This window comes from Lingula anatina, chromosome 1 (genome assembly GCF_051362555.1).
Source record: "Lingula anatina isolate TDL-2025a chromosome 1, LinAna3.0, whole genome shotgun sequence".
NCBI classification, from domain to species: Eukaryota; Metazoa; Brachiopoda; class Lingulata; order Lingulida; family Lingulidae; genus Lingula; species Lingula anatina.
Window position 1 is genome coordinate 5,164,424 of NC_141767.1, and position 24,497 is coordinate 5,188,920.

General features: G+C 35.3%; 1 protein-coding gene across 8 annotated transcripts in view; it reads right to left on the reverse strand.

Moving 5' to 3' along the window:
* Positions 1–24,497, reverse strand: part of LOC106175674 (dystrobrevin beta) — a 40,904-nt gene that overhangs the window by 14,647 nt on the left and 1,760 nt on the right. Inside the window, exons 1-10 of one of the 8 annotated variants that reach the window (XM_013557778.2) lie at positions 23,222–23,819; positions 11,302–11,391; positions 10,845–10,925; positions 9,188–9,401; positions 8,774–8,859; positions 8,431–8,582; positions 7,884–7,992; positions 7,103–7,269; positions 4,597–4,608; positions 2,938–3,068 (exon numbers count right to left, since the gene is read on the reverse strand). In XM_013557778.2, the coding sequence (XP_013413232.2) occupies positions 2,938–3,068; positions 4,597–4,608; positions 7,103–7,269; positions 7,884–7,992; positions 8,431–8,582; positions 8,774–8,859; positions 9,188–9,401; positions 10,845–10,925; positions 11,302–11,391; positions 23,222–23,561 (1,382 nt within the window). In that variant the 5' untranslated portion in view covers positions 23,562–23,819. Of the gene's footprint in view, positions 1–2,937; positions 3,069–4,596; positions 4,609–7,102; positions 7,270–7,883; positions 7,993–8,430; positions 8,583–8,773; positions 8,860–9,187; positions 9,402–10,844; positions 10,926–11,301; positions 11,392–11,545; positions 11,571–16,338; positions 16,615–20,534; positions 20,559–23,221; positions 23,820–24,497 lie in introns of those variants that run through there. The other 7 variants (XM_013557780.3, XM_013557782.2, XM_013557781.2 and 4 more) reach the window with 7 other exon arrangements.

Below are 24,497 nucleotides of genomic sequence, written 5' to 3' on the forward strand. Positions count from 1 at the left end.
TTGGCCATTTTTGGAAAATGATGTAAAACCCACGTCAATGACACCCGTTTATCAATGAAAATTTTATCATCTGGTAATGTCAGTTGCTTAAGTGCAAATGGAATATTACAAGAACTTTCTTGGTCAAAAACTGCTAAACTGAAAACAATCATAGCCAAATATTTCAATATTAGGTTTTGGAAACAATCTGAGGCAAGTTTAGTTAATCAACTCAATTCTTTTAAAACTGAAAAAACTACAGAAATAAACGATTGAAAACTGACTATTGTATTTCTCCACAACATTACCCACATCCCTAATGAGATAAAGGTGGTATAGTAAAATCATCTCCGGAATCTTTCTTTACCTTTTCAGGTGTAACCGCTCTTCCAGCAGGGAAGCAAGTTTTCCCAGTAGTGATTTAATATTCAAACACGAACACATGGGTCCTGATTATTACAGCACTCTCTTAAAATATCTGTCCTCTCACCAGCACTGCCTTTCAATTCATCTCATTATTGCCGTGGAAGGAGTCTTCTGAGGTTTTTTTCCTGTTTTTGTGATTACAACAGAACCCTGGTGTCCTGCAAATTCCTGTTCCATCTTTTTGTCTTCAGAACAAGATTGATGTTTCTGATTTTTTTCACAGAACGCAGAAATTTTCACCAAATAAGAGTGAGTAAAAGAACTGGATAACATGAGAGAAACAGAATCTACTTCCAGACAGTGGATGGGTCCGTGATCAATCACCACGCAAATTATATAACATCAGAAAAAAAATCCTACTAAGGCTTTTTTCCCCTCAAATCCATCAACAATATCCCTTTCCAAATAATTCCGAATAAAGAGCAATGGTCGTATATTTCACCTAGATGTCTTGATTTCCAGAATTAGAATTCAGCAGACAATGGCATCATCCCTTAGACCTGTAATTCTCAGTATTCTCAGATATGGATTCTGTATATGAGTCACACAGCACTGAGCCATCCACAGATTAGAATCAATGATGAACTACGGCTTTAATCATAGGACTGATAAAGAATTTCTGAAAAAGCCTTAAGGGCAATGAGCTGAACTAGGTATTACACCAATACAGAACAGGAGAAATGCCAAACTACAGAAACTGAATTAAGTCTTGCCACTCGTCCAGATATCTTGTATTTGTACCACTATTATTGGTATTGAACTGGGCTAAATGACAAAAGCCATATAAGCAATGTTAAGTTAGCAGCATACCCTTGCAGCCTTTTTTTTTTGTTTTAAATTAGGTAATTTGCAGCTACATCTGCGCCTCGTGCGTGGAATCTCAATAATGAAAATCAAATGACACGGCAAACCAATGTATTGACTGACAGGCAAAAATAGCTTAACTGCTAGCTCTGTCAATACATCAAACTCATTTTGGTTCATTTTAATAACACAAAGATATAGCTGATGGCAGGTTAGAGTTTTTCCTCTTTGAAAGTTCTGACCTGTGGCGCCACTGGTCCAAATGTCAGTAAAGTTCAGTAGTTCCCCCGATGAATGATAGGAAAATCCTAGGAGAGGAAGAGGCCATAATTGCGATCCGCTTCTATTCTAAACCCATCAATAAAGCATCATTTATTTGTGATAAACAGTCTGCATTACCTGAGACCAAATACAGAAAAAAAAAACAAGCTTGTTAAAAGCTGGACAAGTAATCTGTGGTCACATTCAGAACCAGTAGATCCGCTGACTAACTATTCCTCAGATCAACTATGGCATGCACTTGACTAAGGTTCTGATTGCTTTCCTAAGTTCCACCTACCATGAACTATGGCTATTATCTGACACAAGTTTAGTCTTTATTTCAAATACAATGCCTGCTGAATGAGGTGCCACAGAGATAGTAGCTGTAGGAAGTTTAGCCTGGAATGACCCAGGTCACATAATGAAAAACATTACACATTTTATCAACCAACCAAACCACCTGTTTGGTTTGGAAAAGATCCATCCTAGATCAAAAATTGAGTATTTTTTGTGTCACTATGGCAAAAAAGTTCAATATTTTCACCACCCACCCCCAACCCCCCACCACCACTTTGATATTCCTGGCTACAGGACTGTGGAATAATAATATTAATAATATTCAAGTTGAGAATATTTTCATGATGAAGCAGACAACACACAATCCATAGATGTGATCACACTAAATGACTTCCCAAATAGATCGGCTGCCAGTCAGTGCTTGAGCACAGTCTCATTATACTGAAAGGTCAAGAGCTTTTCTCATTTCAGAACTAATGCTGAATTTCCGCTTAGAACTTGCTTTTCTAAAACCAATTACAATCTTATTGGAAAATTCTCTCTACTGTCATTAGTTATGGATCATACATTATCGCAGTGGATACAATTTTCAACTATGAAATAGAGTGACTAGTATAAAATCATCGTTTTCTTTCCAATTCTCACATCAGCAATATGCTATCATTTATAAATAGTTCTATATCCTTTGCATAAAAAATCTCAAATCTTTCAAAGATGCTATATCAAACTGAATACAAGCACATCTGGAAAATATACATCAAAAATCAAAGCAAATAAAGCAATCATTTAGACACCAACAAAATATTTTGATTATCAATAGATAGGTAGATTCAAAATCATCTTTCAAACGATAATATACAGACTTTTAAGAAATGTTAAAAATATATTAACAATAAATGTGATTAAATAATAGCAAAAACCACTAGACTTTGGATCTAATTCTGAACAAATTTTTAACGATTCAACATTTGGTTTTAGTCCTTAGTCAAGATTAGAAATCTATTAAATTTAATCCAACCCAACAGGTATAAAATGAAATGAGAGCAACAGCAATCCTATATTCTAGGTCAGCTGAGGCCCTTGTGGTGATATAAAACTTGCCACGCCCATGGTCCAACATTAACTCTAACTGTGGCTACTATTGATTCAGATCATGCCATATATACTTACACAATATGGGAAAGGTCTAATGTCTTCTCTGGCGTCTCAGGAAATACTGGAATCTTGTTATTTGTTGCTTTTGCAGGAACACAGCGGAATGACTTGCGAAGTGAATGACCAATTTGTTTGGCTGGTGATTTCTGGAAAATGCAAAATAGAGTAAAATCAGATCTACAAGTCCCACAGGTCCTTTATTTAGCATTTAAAGGAAATGATTTATATTGGTGAGCCTGGATTGTGTTCATTATGTCTTCTTATGTAAATATTAGCTGTGGTCATTTCACCTTGTTTTAATGAACATAAAAATAATTCTCACATTCCTCTTTCTTCAAATACAAAGTTAAGGATCATCACTAACTTGAAGAGCATCTGGTCTTGAATACTGAGTCTAACTTTTTACTGAATACGTTCTCATACGTAAATAATGTGCATCAACAGACCCTTTCCTTGCTCTATCATTTCTAGACTTCTGACAAGTCATCTCCAATTTATTTTTTTTTCTAATCAGTTTTTGGCAATATTCTTACTCAACCACTTGATAAATCCCTAGTGAATATCCCAGCTCCTGTGTACTTTAACAAGGAATGAAATATCTTCCAATTTTTACTCCCATATGTGGCTGTTGTAATCTAACATTCAACCCGCATACAAATGTATACAATACTAATGACTGCTATTGATAGTTCATTTATTTGCTTGTTTAAACACAGCCTCTCAAACAGAGACAAATCGATTGGTTAGATATCTCTGCTGAGTGCAAGAAAAAAGCCATTATTTCTTTGCATATTCCTTAATGCCAAAGATCCAAATACATTAGTAGTTAAACAACACAGACCACAAATGCTGAGCATTGATTAGTTTCAACCCCATTTCAACGCAAGGCAATCAAACAACACCGTTCAAATTATCTGTTATACAAAGAATTATTCATTTTCATCAAAATATATAACTTGTTGATGTAAATTTACTGAGTCCATTGTACTATCAGCTAAAGCTACACCAGAAACCTGAACGTACACATATCCGTATATAGGTATCTAATTATATTAAGTTATTGCTCTCATATACCATGCTCTTTAGTATATCAATCTAGAAAAGTTCACCTCTCAAATGTAGATATAAGCAGTAGCATTTGTTAGTAATAATTATTCAAAACAAACCCACACAAAACCATAAGAGACTGAAATAGTAGAGTCCTACTGGTACAGCACAGCAAGAAAAATGTCAAAAGGCATAGAATGTCAGTGACAACAATATACAAGAGTGCTACAATCTCTGCTTGCGTATGGTAAATTTGATCAATGAAATGTTAGATAAGTTGACAAAATATCAATCTCATGTACGTTCCAAATGTCTTTTTTTCCTGATGATTGCATTTCACAAAATCCAAAATCCTTTTCCCAAAAGGACTTGTAATCAAATTTACATCAAAAGGTGCACGAGGATTTACTTAAATTTACTTATTATTAAAACAATTCAATTAAAGGAGTATATTTAAAATTTGAACAATATCAATTTTGGTTTTGTTTGATAAGGAATTTATATGTCAAAGCAGATGAGAATTACTACATCAAGAAGAGACAGTACCAAGGCTCATTACAAAGAACATAGTAAGTTATAAATTAGTAGATAAGTAACAAAATTGTAAAAGCAAACATTTTATAATACCTCCGCACATCCCTATGGAATTATGAAAAACAGTGGAAAAGATTAACCTTGCTTCATTGCAAAGTAAAGCAAATATTTCCATTCAAATATCTTAATTTGTATATTTGAAGAAAAAAAGGTCAATAACTCAAATTATCTAAATGGAAAAATAGTTATTTGTAAAATTAAACATGAATGTAATGAAAGAAACATCTATTTACTGCACAGTTTATGTAAGAGAGTTAAAAACACCACACATGCTGTAAATCATTGTGAATATTTTTCTCCTGAAACGAAAACATGACATTTTACAACTATTAAAAATAACTTCTCATAATATTGTCTCACGCCCTCTTTCAAGTTGAAAAATCAATATAAAAACACACATCAACTCCACTTTTAACTCTTGAATAAATGTAAAAATCATTTTTATCAACAGATGGAAAACATTTTCAATACTTGATTACACATTGCTAGTTAACACAAGTATACAACAGGAAAGAGAATGTGAGACCACAAGGAAACAAACAACAGCCACCTGGAGCAGACAGAAAAGAAAGATAACGAAGCACAATCTACTTAAACTGATAATGTAGGCCTGGATCAGAAAACACAGAGAACTTGAAAATCCCTGAAGGAAGCACTAAGTAATATAACCTAACCAGACAAATAGGAAATACAGATGCACAACAAATGGCATGCACATAAAGATAAGCTGCTGGTGGTTTCATTTCATACAGTTTTGACTCAGATTCTAGAAAGTAAATATTCCTCAAGGGCATGCTTTATGACTGAATAGTGACCTACAATCTGAAGAAGGGACTCCATGGAATATGAAGCTAATATGGAATTCATAGAACCTTGTCTAATTACTTTTACTGGTTCTACCATGGGTTATTCAAATTCAAATCTTCTCACATTTTTTCTACACCAAGGGGTTCATGCAACCAAACCTTGCGTACTTTGTGTGCTCCAGAAGTTGCATGTGCTGCATGCACGACCTGCGAAGGTTGTGGTGCGTGTGCTGAATTGTATGCTCCTGCAGCATGTACGAACCACATTCTTGAGACCCTAAACAGCCAGTACTATTCAACTGCTGCCTGTCTTGATATCTCATGCAGTGATGACACTACCATGACACTTCTCACATCAGTTTTACATTCCAATTTTTGTTTCTCTTAATCCTGGTAATCTTTCCTAGAACTCTATCCACCTTCCTTGAGATGGCAACCACAATGAAAGGACCTAACCAAAGACGGTTCAATTTTCCTCCAAATGGGACCATAAGACAGACAGAAAGCTGCCTCCTAAAACATTTCATCACATTAAACAATGTAAATTGTTGCTGGTTCATCCACATATGTGCATTACAGAGATCAATCTCTGACAAGATTATTAAGATAATAAGCCAATTTAATTTCAGGCCCCAAGATTGAAAAGGACAGATTAAGACGTTTGGAATGTAAGAGACCTCCAAATGGCTTATAGCTCAAGCTACAGCCGATAGTGGTTATTGCCTGTTCCGATCTGATAAAACTGCCCTGAAGCCTCATGGGGTTTTCTGTCTCTTCAAACAGTAACACTGACAAGAAGTTATTGCACCACTATGAATACTAAAAATACAGCCATCACACTAAAAGGAAAAAAGAATAAAATTATCTGAGGATACAGGGAGTTTATTATTGGCAGAACAGACAGAGAGTGGGTGAGGGTAAAGACATAAAATATTCTTTGCTACTTCAGATTATATGAACTTTCTTCATTTTATGAACTACAGTTTATGGGCACTTACTACTTCAAACTACTAAATCATTCTCACTTTATGATATATCACCTATTTATTATCTTTATGTATAGGAAACATGGCACGGCTAGCACTAACCAGTGTTTTGCACCTTGTGTACCACAGTCTAACAATTCAATCACTTCAAATATAGACATCTTATCTCTTCCAAGAAATTGTCAGAGAGGTGTCATCAGAAAATCACTCTAGGAACTTACTGATTTTGATGCCGTCTCAAAGGAAATTATCTTATCACCAGCTAATTTTCTAGGAAGACTTTTGAAAGTGACCTTTTGAGCTTCTGACTTTACAGGAAATATTTTTTAGATTCAGGAAAGCAAAATGAAACAAAGAAGTAAATGTTCAAGCTAATGATGAATGGGATAACCAGACCACCATAGATACTTCAACTTTTGTAAAATATTTGTCAACTCACTTATCAACTATTTCAAAACCTTATCCTAAAACCATATAATTACACTAAAAGTACTTTTAAGTACTTAAATTTTTTTATTTCTGTAACTATAATTGATTCTTGAAACATCAGTGCCTGGAAACATCAAAACTATACCTGCTTGTCATATAATACGTAAACATTTTCAGTCAAAAAGCATGCACACAACTAATTAGAATTAACAGCAGAACAGTTCAAATTTGAAAACTCAATCACGCATAAAGACATAAATTTCCCTTCAGAAATAATGGCAAGTACACAAGAGCATTTCTTTCTAACTACCAACTCACATAAGAAGAGTATTCTTTCATTTCATGGTCATTGTTATGGTTTCCGGATGTCCTCCCCCTCCAGAAGCAGTCTTGGCACAAATGGTAGTTATAACAGCGCTGGCACTTGTAGCGGAATCCCATGAACGAATCTCGGTTGCAGCCCTCGCACTGGATTGGGTGAAAAACTGGAAAACAACACATCCACATGGCTATGTTGAAAAAGCACAGTTCAAAAACCAATAAAAGAAACTCCAGTTGCTGTCATTACAGCTTCAAAAGATTTTATCATTGAACAGAAGCCAAGTGTTAGATTTATATCAGGCTGGCTTAGACTTCTGAGTGTTACAGAGCAATTATAACATGCCAGCCAAAGTTCCAATCAATCTTGGTTACCAATTACAACATTAACATGGTGATATTGCAATTTCTGAGAATCTTAGAACATTGCATCAACTTTCATTAACTTTAAATAAAGAAATGTGTTGCTTATTCCCATCAGACAAAACCTGTATTAAATCTTTATTCCCTGTATCACTTAACCTCTTAACCTGTTTAAATTAATCTGCTACTAAATGGTACACATTACACATGGCAGTTATCAATCAAGCATCAACCAATCTCAGAACACCAATGACATGTCTTTTCTAATTTATTTTGCACTTCTATCCAATTTTTCATGCAAACTTTGCACTTTCATTTCAAAATAAGTAAAAAATATCTCTCTTATAAATACATTTATTTATTCAACAAAACAGGCAATAAACAAGATTTTCCCAGGGACAGAGCCAGAAATACTGACCATTCTCCACAGCAGCCATCCTGTGCAGTATGGGTAGCCACATCAAACACTGAGGACCTGGGTCTGCCATCAGAGTGTCCAGGAAGTCATTCAGGGTCACTTTGTTCTTCTGAAATAGAATAAGAAGATTTTCATTAAAGATTAAGTAGACATGATTGTCTTTGTTAAAAAATCTAACAAAAATATTTCTAATTTCTTTTGAGATTGCTTGCATTTATGTCCCGTGGTATTTTGTATGTTCTGGTATTTTGTAAGGCATCTAATAATAATAATAATGATGATGATTATGATGTCCATTTCTTGCAACAACAAGCAGTTGCATTATGCAATAAAAAGAGTATTTAGCACAGCACTTGTTAATTGGTATTAAAATCTTAGTGAAGGATCGACAAATATATTTATTACACGATCGTTTTTCCTTTCAGTGTTAGTCAAAAGTTGCAAAATAAAAATAGTTACACATTTAACATAAAAGGTTTCACATAAAATGGTTTGTATTTATATTTTCTCACTTCCCTGAAACCTCCCTGTAAATTCTCCCACTCACCCCATTGAAGCAAGCCCTGGCTGCTGTGTCAGTGTAGTGGAATGAGGGCCCCTCATATATAGACCCTGGCAGGGACAGAATGGCCTTCAGGTAATCTTCAAACTTGCTTTTCACCAATGATCCACTTGAGTCTGACACCTGGGTGAACATATCTGAAATGCAGGAGAATAACTAACCATAACTAACATTTAAAACATTTCATACAAGTAAACTATACTAAATGTTTCTGTTTTCTGGGATATGATTTTTTAAAACTTTGTGTTCATGTTTGATTGCACAAACATGACTACTTTTTGCTTATAACTTGCTTTACTTCTGACTTACTGAGGAAATATATACGTACACCTTAGTTTGTCCATCAGTTTTCCAGCACACATAGTTGTGAGGCTGACTTTGATGAAAAACACTCTCATTTTGCCTTTGCTTTTTCTAAAATGAAACAAAAAGTACACATTTAAGTAAAAATATGGCATTTTCTACAGAATATCATTACAAAAAGCTTTTCTGCATATTCATATTAACATCAACTTTCTAATGCCGTTTGAAAATCATGGGATATGAAAAATTGGCAATTGCAGTAGAAAAACCTGTCTCAACAGTCAGAATCGTCTTCACCAAATCAAATCAGCAATGCTGACAAGACAGTCTTTTCAGAATCATTTAATGTACATTAATACATACAAACAATTCTGACATTTTCTAAAAGCTACCTATCAGATAATTAACTCAACTTATAAATATTACAACAGATAGTTACTTTTCACAAGCACTCAGCAACCAGCTGAGGGTTAAATTAATGCTTTTGTCTACATTAATCTGCTGGTTGGGAGGTAGCCTCTTGTTTAAATGGGAATATATAGTTGTCAGCAATGACTGTAGTTTAGAGATGTTCACTTCCATGCCATGGTCTAGTGTGTGGAGGCCACTCTCTCGGAATGCCTCGATCATATTCCACAGGTCCACTAGCCCCACTGAAATATAATATAAAACAGATTAAAGTGAAACATAATCCACACAATAAAAAAGCAAAATATAACATTACCATGTATTACTGGGGTGCACTACCCTTTTTTTTTCTTTTTTTTTTTTGCTTTGACCGAATTCCTTTACTAACAGGATTTTTTTTCTTTGCTAAAATCAATTGTGTAAAGCATTCACTGAAATATCTGACCATTTTGAGATTTTTTCATTTTTTTTTTCAGAAAATAGCCCACTATAAGCTGTAATTGGTTAAAAAAACTCAAGTATTTAATGAAAAAAAAAAAGAGGTTGCCATTTCAGCAGACGCAACAGGATGTGCCAAACATATATTCATCAAAATCAAAACTAAAGCAACATTTCCTTTTAACACTTGTCTTATTTTTCCTGGCTGACCCTGAAAAGGAAGACGTGGAATGTTTGGAATCCCATAAAAAAGAGAAAATCAGGGTCAATGCAATATTTTTACTGTCCCTAATTCTTAGCATCATACAATGCAGAAATTCTTATCACACTGTTTAAACTAAAGAGCTTATTCACCAGACTTTTACATCTTTCATTCCAGATTACAAATACTGAAGGCATCAACTTTTTTTCCACGAAAAAATATAAATGTCAAGCATCAAGTGGGAATACGTATAAAAACCAGGGTGTTATATCACTGTTTCTGGCAACAACACAATGTACACACAGTTGCTTATTTTCTTAAAATCTAAGATGTCAGTTGGTCTTTCATTTCCACATTGTTAAACTTGGGCCTCACAAAACACTGCATCTTACTCACATTCCCAAGACAGACGTGTTAGGCCTATATACTGTATTGTTTTCAAGACTCAGTGAGATAAAATAGGGTTCATTTCCATTAAAACTATCGGTCTCCATAGATTGATCCAAATCAGAGGGGAATTCCACTGAACCCAAGCAGTTCAACGTCTCCTTTTGTTTCCAATGTACTTGTATAATCGCCAGTTTTTCTGTATTCTACTATCTAACTATATACATTTATCTATATATAATTTATCTGTTAAACTGATGGCATTCAGCAAGGGTCCTCAAGGAGTTGGATTGATCTATGAAGACCAACAGTTTCACTGGGAATGAGCCCATAGATTCCACTGCCACACTGGCAATGACCTTAAACACTTTATGCATAAAGATATAATTCCAGTCATTTGTCAAATTTGAGCAGAAAATTACATCCCTTTGAATACATATTCCTTTCTGAATGCTGACTCAAACTTGCATTACATTAAGAACAGATGGAATGTGTGCATTTTTACATTCTGGAAAGCTCAAACTGAATTTAATTCCTATTTGTCTATCATGCATAATTTAAAATATCTAATGAAAAGTGTACTTGTCCAGTGGTTTTACTTGTATTTATCCCATCAATTATTCTGTTTGCCCTGCCAAGACTTTCTGCTCACAATACTCACAGTTTGTTTTCTTCTGGATGAAGCGAAGTTTACATGCTGTTCTGTAAGTGGCAAATCTGATGACATCATAATTTTGAGTTCCTGATAAAGAAAGAAAGTATTGTTTCGGTCATTTTTTTCTGAACACACCCAGTTGAAAAAAGTAAACAGAGACACAGAACCATTTTAAATTTAGAAACTCTTTGATGTTTATTTACACCCTCTTTTAAGTGGATGTAAACAATCAAAAGTCATGACAAACTGTTTATCAATAAAAACCTATGCTCACTATATACAGAGAGATAACCTGAAAGACTTTTCTAAATATCACTTTAAAAAAGTGCAAAAACCAATGAGAAAAACAAGAGAAAAGTTACCCAGAACACCATACCAGTTTTATTTTTCTAAAAACTGAACACTTTTCTTACACTAAACAATAAATACAACATATTAAATCATCAAAGTGTTGTCCACTTACTCATCTCAGACATCATCTGCCTGTGTTCTATCATGGACTTGGCTGTAGGACTGATGTCCTCAGGCATACTGTCCAGTGCTCCCAGGTGACCTGCGAAGGAGACAAAAAAATCGGTCAGAAACTGCAAGCACTGCTTCAATAAAACAGACACAAATATAATGCCTGGCTGGAGCAGGAGCAGTAGGTTGTTTCATCAGTGAAGTGGATTAAAGATACAGACTTAATACACTTGTTCCTATCTTACTGTACAATCTTTCAACACTGGAGCCAAGAAAACCAGTTGGAAATGGGGCAAAAGTTGCAGCGCTGACAAGCAAGAGAGAGTGTCAGTCACCTCCTGCCCCAAGTGAAACACTTCTTTCCTCTTTTGAGATTAAAACTTCTCAGAGACTAAGGGACCGACTGTGTCAAAATAAAGCTAGAGTGACACAGTGCAGCAATAAAAACAGAAACCTCAGGAACAATCACACTTGATAGGCATTTTAAAAGTTCAGCCTGCTAAATCTACATGGCTTAAGTGCTGGTGCAAGTAAAAAAAAAATCGCTCTCTCCTGAAAAATGTCTTCATTAGTATTAGGAACAGTTCCAATGAGCTAATGCAGAGAATATGTCATGGATCCATTGGATGTAAGATGATTTATAACAGATACATGTAGCTTTCACAAGCAAACAGACATTATCGTTATTTAACTTTTGATACTAGTAACCATGTATGATGATCCCAGCGTCAGAATGATCCCAGCATCAGAATGAAGTGTTCTATACCAATATTGAGAGATGCTCATAGAGATCTAGTTTATCAAGATGATACATGACAGTGCAGTAAGGTAATACACCTGGATACAGTGGCTGAGTACCACTATTCAGACCTGAAAGCTTTTAGACAGCCAAATGATCCCTGTGGATGCCACAATTACCTCCTCCAATATATAACCATTGTGTCTACGTGATTTATCATATAATCAAAGGCTAATGAAGTACCTGGACTGCCCCAGGCAGACCAGGGAAAAGATACACTGGATTAAACTTATACATTAAGATGGCATTTGGTCATCTCTCTTCAAAAATCTGAATCAGCTACAGAGATTTCAAAATTTCATCCCCTATTGACAAAACATTTTTCTACCTTTATTTGCATGGTAAGGTTATAAGGCCTCAAGTGGCTAATAATGCAAGGGGGGATTAAATCTTAACTAATGAATAGGAGGCAAAATACATAATTGCAAAATATTTCACCTTGAAGGTAGGTACTTAAACACTCCTTCTGACAACCAGAGAAAACAGAAAAACAAGTCTCAATCATTTATACAATGGTAACAAAATTAGGTTCCATTATTTCAATAATAAATGTCAAAGTTACCACCACCACCTTATTTTACTGTAAATTTCTAATAGCCCCAAGAGAATACCAGATCCCCAGAAGAAAGCTGGTACCATACAGAGGACAGGGATTATTATCCAAGTAATATTCTAGGAAATGGGTCAACATTATTGTGTTTAATTTCCATATCAATCAATAAGTCTGTCTGTCCTGCCAAGCCTGGAGGGTGGTTCTATCCCCAAGTAATCACTTCATCTTCTATGAACAAACATTTTCATGGAAAACATGACTACTATGAAAACAATGTTCAGTCTCAGTTTGTTCCATTTCATAAATGCCACGGTATATTTATCTTACTTTTTATAAAGACAATATTTGAGATGCTTTTACTTCATGATACCTAAGAGGATCTAAATTCCCAGACAACTCAATCTAGTTATCAGACGAGGAGAAAGTGTCTTTCGTTGTCCCTGTACAGTATGACTATGCCTTGAAATTATTTTAATATCCATTTTCATGGCTAGTGGATAAAGTAGGGCTAACTCAATGATTCAACATTTTTACAAGCTCAAAACATCAAATCATCTGTCTTAACTTGTGATGCCAAGCAAGTCAGGACAGGTCCCTTTGGAGAGAGAGCTGTGTCCAGGCACTTCAGATTATGGCTGAAATTATTTGCTTGGCATGGTCTATGATGAAATGAATAAAATATGCAAAAGACAAACAGTCTTCTGTATTCAGAACTCAACCAGCTATTCTGACCAGAATAAAATAATAAAAACAAAGGGATTCTTTTCCATTTTTCTCCTTTTTAAAAATTAGTTTTTTTTCACAAATACACAGGAATAGTCTGACTCATTTCATATTGCAACCTGCTGAACTCAAATCAAAAGGCAGCCCATCAATGTGAGACGAGCATCCAAAACATTTGTCTCTTGATCTTTCACAACACAACCCTATCAGCCATCAGTTGACATTCTTGTCTCAAGTTCAGCTATAATGACCTTCCTTATGTTACCAGCGACCACTGCTCCCAATCCATCTCTTTGTGTGCAGGGCTCAGGGCCAGAACTTTGACAGTTACAGTTACAAGTATTTTTTTTTTTACATGCTGACCGTGGTCATCCATCCTGGCAGTGGACAGTGGAAGTGGACACCAGGCATTCTTTCTCCAAGTGCATGACCACAACACTTCAAAAACAACGCTGTATCACCTTGGTATTAAATGTGAGAGTATAATTTATAGTTATTTTAGCCAGTAAAAGTTACCCATTTCATTTCGTCATCACAAAGCCATGTTTCATTTCATATGGCAAGGTGTTATCTCAAGTTGACATGTTAAAGACCCATGTTATCCCCCCTTATCTCATTAAATCTGTCCCAAATCCTTGCTCTTCATCATAATTATCTGATTCTTAATTAGTCTTCATCAAGATTACACTAATGGTGTAAAGCTCCTTTTCTCCTTAATGTTCTCCAAGCCAAGATGAAGATGGTATTTTAACTTTAAAAGAAAATCTTTTCAATTAAAGAAAACACATCACCTCTATATTTTACTTTACTTTTTTCGCTTTTATATCCCATAACAAAGACAGAAAATGTGATTCAAAAATATTTAAAAACAAACTAAATTCCAATCAGAAAATAACTGCAACCAGGAAATTTTGAAAAAATATGGTATTCAAATAAATAAGGTGCTTTTAATTCTATTAGTAATTACGTCATGGTACATGGAATATAAATAACAACCTCTGTTTTGATGTAATGTCACCCAACAGTCAACTGAATGGGACGAGGCATCTTGTACCTCTCCTAAAGAAAAAAATTGCCAAACAATATAGGTTGGGAAATTGTGTGTGGACAAAATAGGGGATAATGGTTGCCTGTCTGTGCATGTGCACTACCTGCCAATGAGTCTAATCTACACAGTTAACTTGAGGTTCAGGTCTTTTGTGTGTCTATTTTTGCCAGTCTCTTTCCCACACAAAAAAGTCTCAAATTATGAACATTGTAAGAAGAGGAAATGAGCTGAGACCACATAATAACGGGAAGCTTTCAGTGTGTTGACTAATACACAAAACACAGACATCACTTGGGAAGAAGCACACATTGTGAGGGCTTTAAAGGGGATTTAAGTAAAAAAAATCATTTCCTAAAAAGAGTTGTCAGTAATCTAAAATGAGTTCCCATTGACTAATATTTAAGGTCTATCTTCTTGTCTGTGATCAGGCCAACTGAGGTTAATCTCTGCAGATCAGGCAGGCAATACAATACTGCACAACCACTGGAGTCTCCATAGGTACGCCGACTGGATCAACCTTTTTTGGGGCTTTTATTAGTTTCCCTACTGGCTAAATCTTTTAAAGTATTTTAGTTGTCAATATATTGTCTGCATGAGCAAATCAGATATTTGACCCTAATTCTATTTTATATGAAAACTGTCATAACATAATAATAACCCTGCTACCGTGGCATACTTATAGGCTTCAAATCATGAACACATACTAAATTGACAGTTAATTTGCCAATGTTGTCAATAGGAGGTGAGAGGCAAGGTCACGGGTTATCTTATCCCAATCTTCATCTGGCCTTGTAGTTCTGGGCCAATAAACCACATTACTGGTCAGCAATGGTAAGACTTCCCAGTTAATGAAGGCCAGGTTTTCTTATCAGATGTTTCCACACATATCCGGAGTCCTTCCGCTGTGTAAGCTACAGTTTCCTTGCACATAATGTTCTCAACATCAATCAGTGGTTTTTAACCGTTTTCATTTCTTGTAAATATCAGAAAGTGAAGTAATTACATTATCTTCAAAAAATTGAATAATAATAATAATTATAATTGTTATAATTTACTGAACTTTATTAAATACATGTGGTAGATTTCTAGCTCCATAACTACATTTAATATAATTGTATTTCATATCTGGCCATAATGACGGCAGATGCATACAAGTATCAAAACTGAGGAAGTCATCAGAAACTTGGGGAGATGATTGCTATTTCTCTCTGCAGCTAATTGCACATTTAGTTATTTTTACTTTACATTTAGCTCTACATTTCCCAATTACATGAAGCAGATATCATATTAGGCCCTAAAACAAACATGTGGGGCATTAACTTGCAGGAGAAAAGTTTTCACTTTTGACTCCATATTTGCACACCTATGTAGCTTGAAGGTAGCGGGTACCATCTCATTTAGTATGACAAAGGCAATATATGGCTAATAGGAGCTTATGTAATCCAGACTCTGGAATGCACCAACTTTATTGCTATCATTACTTCAACATGAAAGGCATCCTGTATTAAGGCAGCTGACCATGATAGACACCTGAAGATTCAATACCTTGAATCAGGTGACAGTGTACGGAATGGCACTTAATTAAAAGCTAAAAACGCCAGGGGGACGTTGTGGCCTACCTCAATGGCATAACTGTTTGATTTTAGATGGAAGCGAGTCAAGCTACCTTTTTGGTAAATCTACCTGTATTTGTCCTCCTTCTATATTCTAGATGGACTGGTTTATAACGGAAGACAGTGCTGTTATTATGGGACCATTATAATCCATTGAAAGCTGTGCACTGGTCCCCAACTGATCCCAAACCCATCAAAACTTTCCATGCCCAACTTTGTTTTCCTTTTTCAAATCCTGGAGGCACTGCCATAACTGCCTCCATAAAAATATGAAAAATTAACCCAACTTCACACCCACTTACCCTTGCTGTCATTATCATCCTGTGTGCTATTGATAAGGTCCACACCATTATTATTTTTACTATCACTTTCATATTCCTTTTGCTCGGGCTCTTTTTTCTCCTCAATCACAACAGTAGTCAGCTTCCCTGGTTTTCTTTGACTGTAGTTTATCCATACAAAATCAGAAACTTTGCAGCTCCCCCCAAACATGATTAGGTCCTGTGTTCTTCCTCAGCCTCTGTGGCCATGCACACACTGATGCAGACTGTGTTTATGGGGCCTTCTTTACTGTCATGAATGTCTGACTGGTCCACCCTAATTTTAGGGAGAGGCACAGGGTATAACACCAAAAAGAAAAGAGTTGCAATGTGGTCACCTTTTTAAGTCCTACTGTCAATTCCAAATACATTCTATAGCTTAATTGGGATTATTGTCATAAAACAGTAAGCACAATTTGCACCTTCAGGTTTTTCCATGTTGAATTTGTTTTTGAAGCAACTAATCAATATTTCTTTCACTCTCTCCCCTCTTTTGTAAACCATCTACCAGAAGCTGAAAGCTGACACTGCAGAGGATCTGCATCCCCAAGGGGGATATACAAAGCCAGCCTCTATTGATTGTTTCCTTGTTGAAAGGACTAGAGGGACAATTCTACACATACACGGACCAAAAACGATAGGGGCAGTAATTTACACAGATTAAAAAAAGTTTTTGATGGACGCCAGGAGTATAAAAGCAAGATAACTAAATTTGGAAGGTTTTTCATGCACATGAAGTACTACAGAATTGCATTTAGTTTCAGGCTATCAGCTACCTATGCATGTAATTCAATTTTTTGTTTATGAACAGAGAATCAAACAAAAGCAAGAGAAACCAATCAAACTTTTTTCCACCGATTTGTGGTGGTATCAATTGGGTTTTAGTCTGACAAAATATTGATTTCAGTGAAAATCAGTTGAAAACATTGAGGTCCTAGGAATAGAGAAGAGGCACTGGCCAGTCAAAACTGGTAAATGTACAGACAACCTACATATATCTCAGTTGAAGTACTTGAAAAAAAATCCTGTGCACTGAATAATAATAATACATGTAATTAAGCCTGGCTTATGACACTAAGATGTTTGAAAGAAAAGAAATCTTCTTTAAGCTTCAGTAAAAAGGCAGCAATAAGCTAAAGTACCTAAAATAATTATCGGACAAATAATTGGATTAATTCAATTGGGTCCATTATCAATTCAAACTTGATCTGCATATCAGGCCCACAGGTACTCATAACTCCAGCAAGTTCCTGCTTACATTTACACTGTACCATTTGAATAACAGTGTCAACTAAACTCAATGATTTTTTAAAACAAATAAATGAATTTTTTAAAATCAGGACCAAAATTATAGAAAAAATTATCTAAAATCTAATATGCTATTTTTTAACTTGACTTGCATTTGAAGACAATGAGATACCACTACAATTCTAAAACAATATGCAACATAACCTCTTAGCTATTGCTGTATAGTAATAAGAAATGGTCACAACTAGAGCATCTGCACCACAGGCAGCTGTAAATGATGACATAAAATACACACTACTGTGTCTGTATGTAAAAAGACAAGTTCACTAGATGTGGAACTTTCTATATATAGTATTATCTTGAGTGTAATTAAAATTGTTGAGGTTATAACACTGATGTGGTGTTCAAATTAGAGCAATTAAAAAAAAAATCTGCTTGAGGGAGGCCAAAAAAGTTCAAAATCAAAACTTTTCTGTTATTGATAATTTAAGAAAATGACACTAGCTCAGAAATATAAAAATTTAATGCATGTTTTACTGCTTATAATGAGGTATTTTTTACACCATAATAATTTCAAGGAAATAAATTCTAAAAATTTTGAAATTAAAAAAATTTATGTCAGCCAGAGGCATTTTTTAAAAGAGCTACTCGCTCACTAGTGTCATCTTGATATGAAAATTAACATTGACCACATCTTAATCTATAGCCAACTTTTACTTCCTAAACTTAACTTTCAAGGCAAAAATTTTAAGGTGCACTGGCAAATTTTGCATATTCACTAATAATTCTGACTTAATCTTCTCATAAAGAAGTTCAGAAAATATTTCTTCGAGGTAATTTGTTTGGTATCTGCTCATCACAACAACCTTTAGAATAGCTGACCAGAAAATGAAAACACCTTCCACATGCATGAACCCAGACTTAACGAGAACGAACAAGGTAAGAGGGCCATTTTAGAGCCCGAATGTAAACATTTACAGACCTCACCTGAATCCCAGCTAGACATGTTAATAAAACAACTCACAGAACATACCTCACTGTAAAGTCACAGCATGCACTAATACACAAAGTAATATTCCAGAACAGCAACTGCTGCTGTGCACAGGGAGATAAGACACATTTAGAGCTCTGGCAAAACACGAGCTGGACTAATAAGGGACCATTCCCAGAGCCTATCGTACTAACTATCTCCAAGGAGATTCTCGCTAAATTATGATCTATCTCCAAGGAGATTATCGCTAAATTGCTATCAAGTAAAGTGGCTTAAATGTCTCGCATGCCCACTGAAGCTGTTAGGGGGTAATTAACCATCATTTAGCAGCTTCAGTAGGTGTGCCAGACATCCAAGCTGTTTCAGCTAAAAGCAATTTAGCGAGAAACCCCTTGAAGATGGATCGATCCTGTTAGATTGATCTAGGCATGGGAACCCAGTCTAAAACTTTGAACTTTAAACTTTGCTCAAAAATAGACTCAGTTTAGACCAAGATATGTAGAAAACTAAGGGCTCTTGCAGACACACACCTAACTTGACAAAACAAATTGTCACAAAAACATATTTATTGCAGATTACAGATTATATACATATAACAGATTATAGAATTGATGAAGACCACTGATTTGGATTTTAAAAAGTCTATGCTCTGCAGGGTGTCTCATAACACCATTCTCAATAACTAAGCACTAAAGGATTATAAAAAATGTACATATGAATAAGGACAAAGTTTCATTGTATTTTAATTCATTCTTCAACTGAATATTAATTGTTTGTTGTCCTACTGTGTCTATATCAGTAAAAACAAACCACCCTTTTTTTAGATAAGTCCCTTAACCAGTTAACCTGCAGATTGCCAAGTGGGTAAATTTTCATTGAAAATTTTAGACTTGTAGTACAAAAATGAAGACTAAACAGTGGAACTGTACATATCTGATTCAATGAAAATTAATGCGAAAATTTATTAAGAACATCTCTCTGATCTGACATGTCAAATACAACACAGCAAAACTCCTCCCAAACATTACTATGTAGTGTGCTGGCAGTGAGAGAAGGTAAAGCTATGGTGCATAAAGGTAAGATCATTAAAACAACAATGTGGTAATAACAGTGTGGAAGTAAGCTAATGCAATCAGTGAGCCGCTGAAATGTCATTGTCACACCCTCGTGACCCAGTCTACAAAGAAGGGTCCCAGAACCAAAACAAACTTATGAATCAATACCTAACTTGATCGATTTATTCTGTTTCAATCAATAATATATTATGAGCAATGCAGTAGTATGTAACAATGAATAAGGCAGACTGCAGCTCTAATAATGAATAGACCTAATTAGGATTTTCGAACCATGGAACTCCTTCATTATGAGCAAAAACCTAATTTGTAAGTTCGTAGGGAAAATGTAGTTTTCATTATATATACTACATTTATGAAACCATACATGTATTTGGAAAAATCAATTCTAATACCCAGTGCATATGTTCTCATGTTCTCAAGATATATTCTGTTGGGAAACTCTAAAAAATACCATTATTCAGTTTATTTCTTCAATACACAATCATAACACAAAGAATATACAGAAAATGTCTTACACTACAAGAACCACATTAAAATATTTTCATCTCCTAAATCTCATATTTCTTCCAAATTTTTTTTTTCATCATTTCATATCAGTTGAATAATGAAATAAAATAGTAATAATGATGGCAATAATAATAATAATAACAAATAATAATAATAATATCTATATTAATAATAATAATAATGTGTTCCTAATTTCAATTTATCAAGTTAAACTAGTGGGAAAGAAGTGGCAAAAAGTTTTACAAAAGGTAAGCGGCACTGCGGGAATAAAAACACTATGGAATGGCTAGCCATATCTGTTTAGTATACCAGTACTTCAGACAGTGCTACAGGCAAACACTCTGTAAATAACTCACCTCTCTCTAGGAGTTCACTGTTGATACTCTGAATAACATCACCAAAGTCATGTTGTGAATAATTCAATGACAACATTATAAATCCTGTATATCTTGCACAGCGTAATACTTGAAAAAGAGAAAATGTCGAGTGTTCTCAAAGTGTCGTCAACACATGGTCAGTGTTCATCAGCCGCTATAAGGAAACTGCAATTTTTAAGTCGAAAGTACTTAAGTCAGGAAGTTACAGTGAAAATTCTTGTTAGAAAAATATACATCCTGTCCATGCCTTTTGCCTTAAAATACTGACCCCATACTGGGCATAAGGCAACTTTTTCAGTAAGTACACAACACTCATATCAGAATATTGCTAAAGCACTAATTCATACCATCCATCAGAATACCCCTGTGGATAAGAGTTCTCACTGTATATTGATGTATTTGTATCTATATGTTTTGTTTTCGCAGGAGTCTTAGGTACTTTCTCTCATAAAAGACACCTTATAATCTAGGGAATGCTATCTGTGGTTTGTTATCTCATACTTGGCAATGAAAGGCTGCAAAAATTTAATCAGGCTGTCTTTGAGCAAAACAGATTTGGCTGCAACTGATACTTAATCAAATATTTTCTGTTTCAGCAATCAATGTGTAGTTGTATGTCTTAGGCACAGAAACATTACAAAGTGTCAGTGTACCACAGATGTCCCAAGTACAAGTCAGTGTGTGTCACTGGTCGCAATATAATTAAGTTTCATAAACCATATTCCAGCAGTTCAGATTTTGTATCTATCGAGCCTCATAATATCATGTAATAAGCACAGTTCAGTGCCCATATGAAAGGTATCTAGCATCCAATATATCTCTTATCACCGGCCTGTGAGTGTGTACACAGTCCGAAGTAGGCACATACAGTCAGGAAGGGATTAGTGCAATATCACCGATATAACACATCTACAGAATGGCTCTGGTAGTGCTGCACAGAACTCTGCCAGCCAGTGGATGGATTTTACTTTTGACTGTCTATATATATATATGTAAAACAATGAGCTCCTGATGTGCACAGAGACAATGACATATGGATATTACACATCTGATTATGCCTCTCCATAACATTTATCCTCTATGGTATAGAGGCAGGAAAAATACACACAGATGCTCCATGTGCTTCTGTTTTCACATACAGACACACACACATGTGCCAGTATCATGTGCCCTGTATTTTGAATGCAATTGGTGCGTCTAGAAACCTGGTATTCCGTCCAATGCTGTGCTAACAAAGTTGAAATGTTCCTCTAAAACAATCATACCAAAGAACAGCACCAATTCCGATGAGATGCAAAGTAATGCTAATTCCAATGAAAGAAAATAATTTTCTTGCTCAAAAACTGAAACCCACGTAAGCCTCAACTCATTCACCACCATTTTGTCTCCTCTCCATTTCATTCCCAGGACACCTCACAGAAATGTCATCTTAATCATGACAAATTCCTCCTGGAGTTTTCCGTTCAATAGATGACCATGGGTTACAAAAACCAAGGATATCATGAACGGCTGACAATAAAGAACTTCCCAGAAGAAAAACTGAACCAGCACATTTCCCAGCTGACTTTCTTAGCTGGCTAACAACCACACACAACTCTCACTATGCTTGCCTCTGTAAAGATCCTCCTATAGCTCAATCAATATGACTGTGCCTTATTAATGTGAGACACTTCACGATGGATGATTAGGTCTGCATCTACAATTCTATGGGATATATTGTACTCAGGTAATTGCTTGATCAATTGTTCAGGAAAAATATGTTGAAATGAAAAAAATGAGGAAATGAAAAACAGTAGCTATATTCTCTCTCTTTTCTCTTATCACTTTTCAAACCCAAATTCATATTATCTTCCATTATTTTGTCACAAAGACTGCCAACCTCAAAGTCATCAAATTGTAAAAATGAATTATAAAAGCTCTTTAACTAGTTAGCTGTACTGGGGGTCACATAAACTGCTTATTGGAAACAATATACATCAGATGCAGAGTCTGAAAAAGGGGAAAGCATTGGAAAACAGACAAAACATTGATTCATTTCATTCAAACCCTATATAAACATTATTTTATGAATTTTTCTCTATGGAAATAGAATGGTTTCCATCAATGTTCACCATCTTCATGGAATGCAAGTCGACCATTATGAAATCTATGCAAAACAAGCATATCTTTTCAAAACATCCCTAAATATCTCAGTTTTTTGCACTAGTATATATAACTATCACTTAAGTTTCAGCAAGGTCCTAATATTCTTTTTCTGGAAAATATCCTTCATTAATTTTACTCGGATTTCTTAAAAGCACCTGGACAAAAAAATCAATGGGTTTCTGAATAAACACATTAAACCAGTGTTTTACAATGCAAACAGCATTCTACTGACAAATTTCCCCAGACAAATGACAAGCCAACAGGCTATTTCCTGGTAAAATCCATGACAAGTAAAGCTATATGATAACCACAAACACACATACACGTAACACAATTCAACAGTTCTCAAAACCAAACTATTGTAAATCTTGCCTCAACATATACCAATAGCCAACTGATGCCTATCATAAACTTTGAAAAGACATCCACTTTACTGACTTTAACTTGAGCCTTCATATCAGAGCTCATGATGAATTTTAGCCATACATATGATTTCATTATATTTTTAAACCAAAGCCTACCTTTCCTGCTTGGAAAGCACCCAAAACAACTGACATTTCCATCCAGATCTGCATTCACAGGTACACGATTGACTTTTTTCTTGCTTTTTTTGTCGCCCTTTTTCTTATGATTGTCACCACGTACTTTGACCACCGTCCCATTGACTTTATCTTGTAATTTTGTCCCGTGGGAGCGAGGTGAGTGGTGGCTATCACCATGATGATGAGAATGTGAATGGTGTCCATGAGAATGATGGTCTCCTCCAGTACTGTGAGAAGACCCATGATGACCCCCATGATGACCCCCATGGCCGTGATGGTGTCCGTCTGCTGGAATACTTGCGAAAGTATGACAATACATGTCTGCCTTGGGTGTGGGTTAAACTGTATATGGTCTTGTAAGCAGCAGTTTTCAGAACTCCCCTGTGACTTGATATGAATAATGTTTGTTTGCTGTGTCTTTTCCAGCACGAAGAACTAGTGCTTCTTACAAACAAAACACTGAACTAATGAATCAAAATACTGAAATGTTGCCACTGTGTTGTGATAAAATTGCACAGGAGGATAGCCTAGAAGCTGTCACAGCCAGTTTGTAAGAAGCAGCATCACAGAACCAGACAACCGTAGCATGATGTTCTATCATACAGTTTCATAACATCTTATCCATGGGCTCTTCCTCACCACCCAGTGTGTAGTGTGCAGAATATAATCAACATTTCTTAGAACCAAGGATCTAGTTTCTAGACTGATAATAAAAGTGGAATTACTTTGTCTCTGTCTTTAAGTATCAAGTGTGGCAGTTTCAGTAGGAAAGTTCTCTTTGAGGCACTTCAAGTTACAGAAGCATCACTGATTTATAGACTATAGTTTCAAATGTACAGTTTTCAATGTGTTGCATTATTTGTAGGCAAGAATGCTTTTCAAATATTTCCTGGAAAAATGCATAGTCTCAGAGAAACACTACAAGGCTGCCATTACTTATAGAGATTCACACAAAACCCAAATGATAAATGTATTTCTATAGGTCACCTGTTCATCAAAGGCTTCCCTTCAGTCTTTTAACATCAACAGTGATAAATGTGAAAGTACCACAAATTGTGCTTACTGTTAAATTGGCATGACCAGTGAGCTGAACAACTTCACATCACATCCAGATAAATTACATTATACACTTCCACGTACACAATGAAAAACTTGATGAAAAAAATTCTGAAGTACTATTTGCTATTGCTTCTTAATGATCTCTTTCAAGGAATATCGAGCCCAGTATTGATGACAAAATTGTTTCCTGAGTATC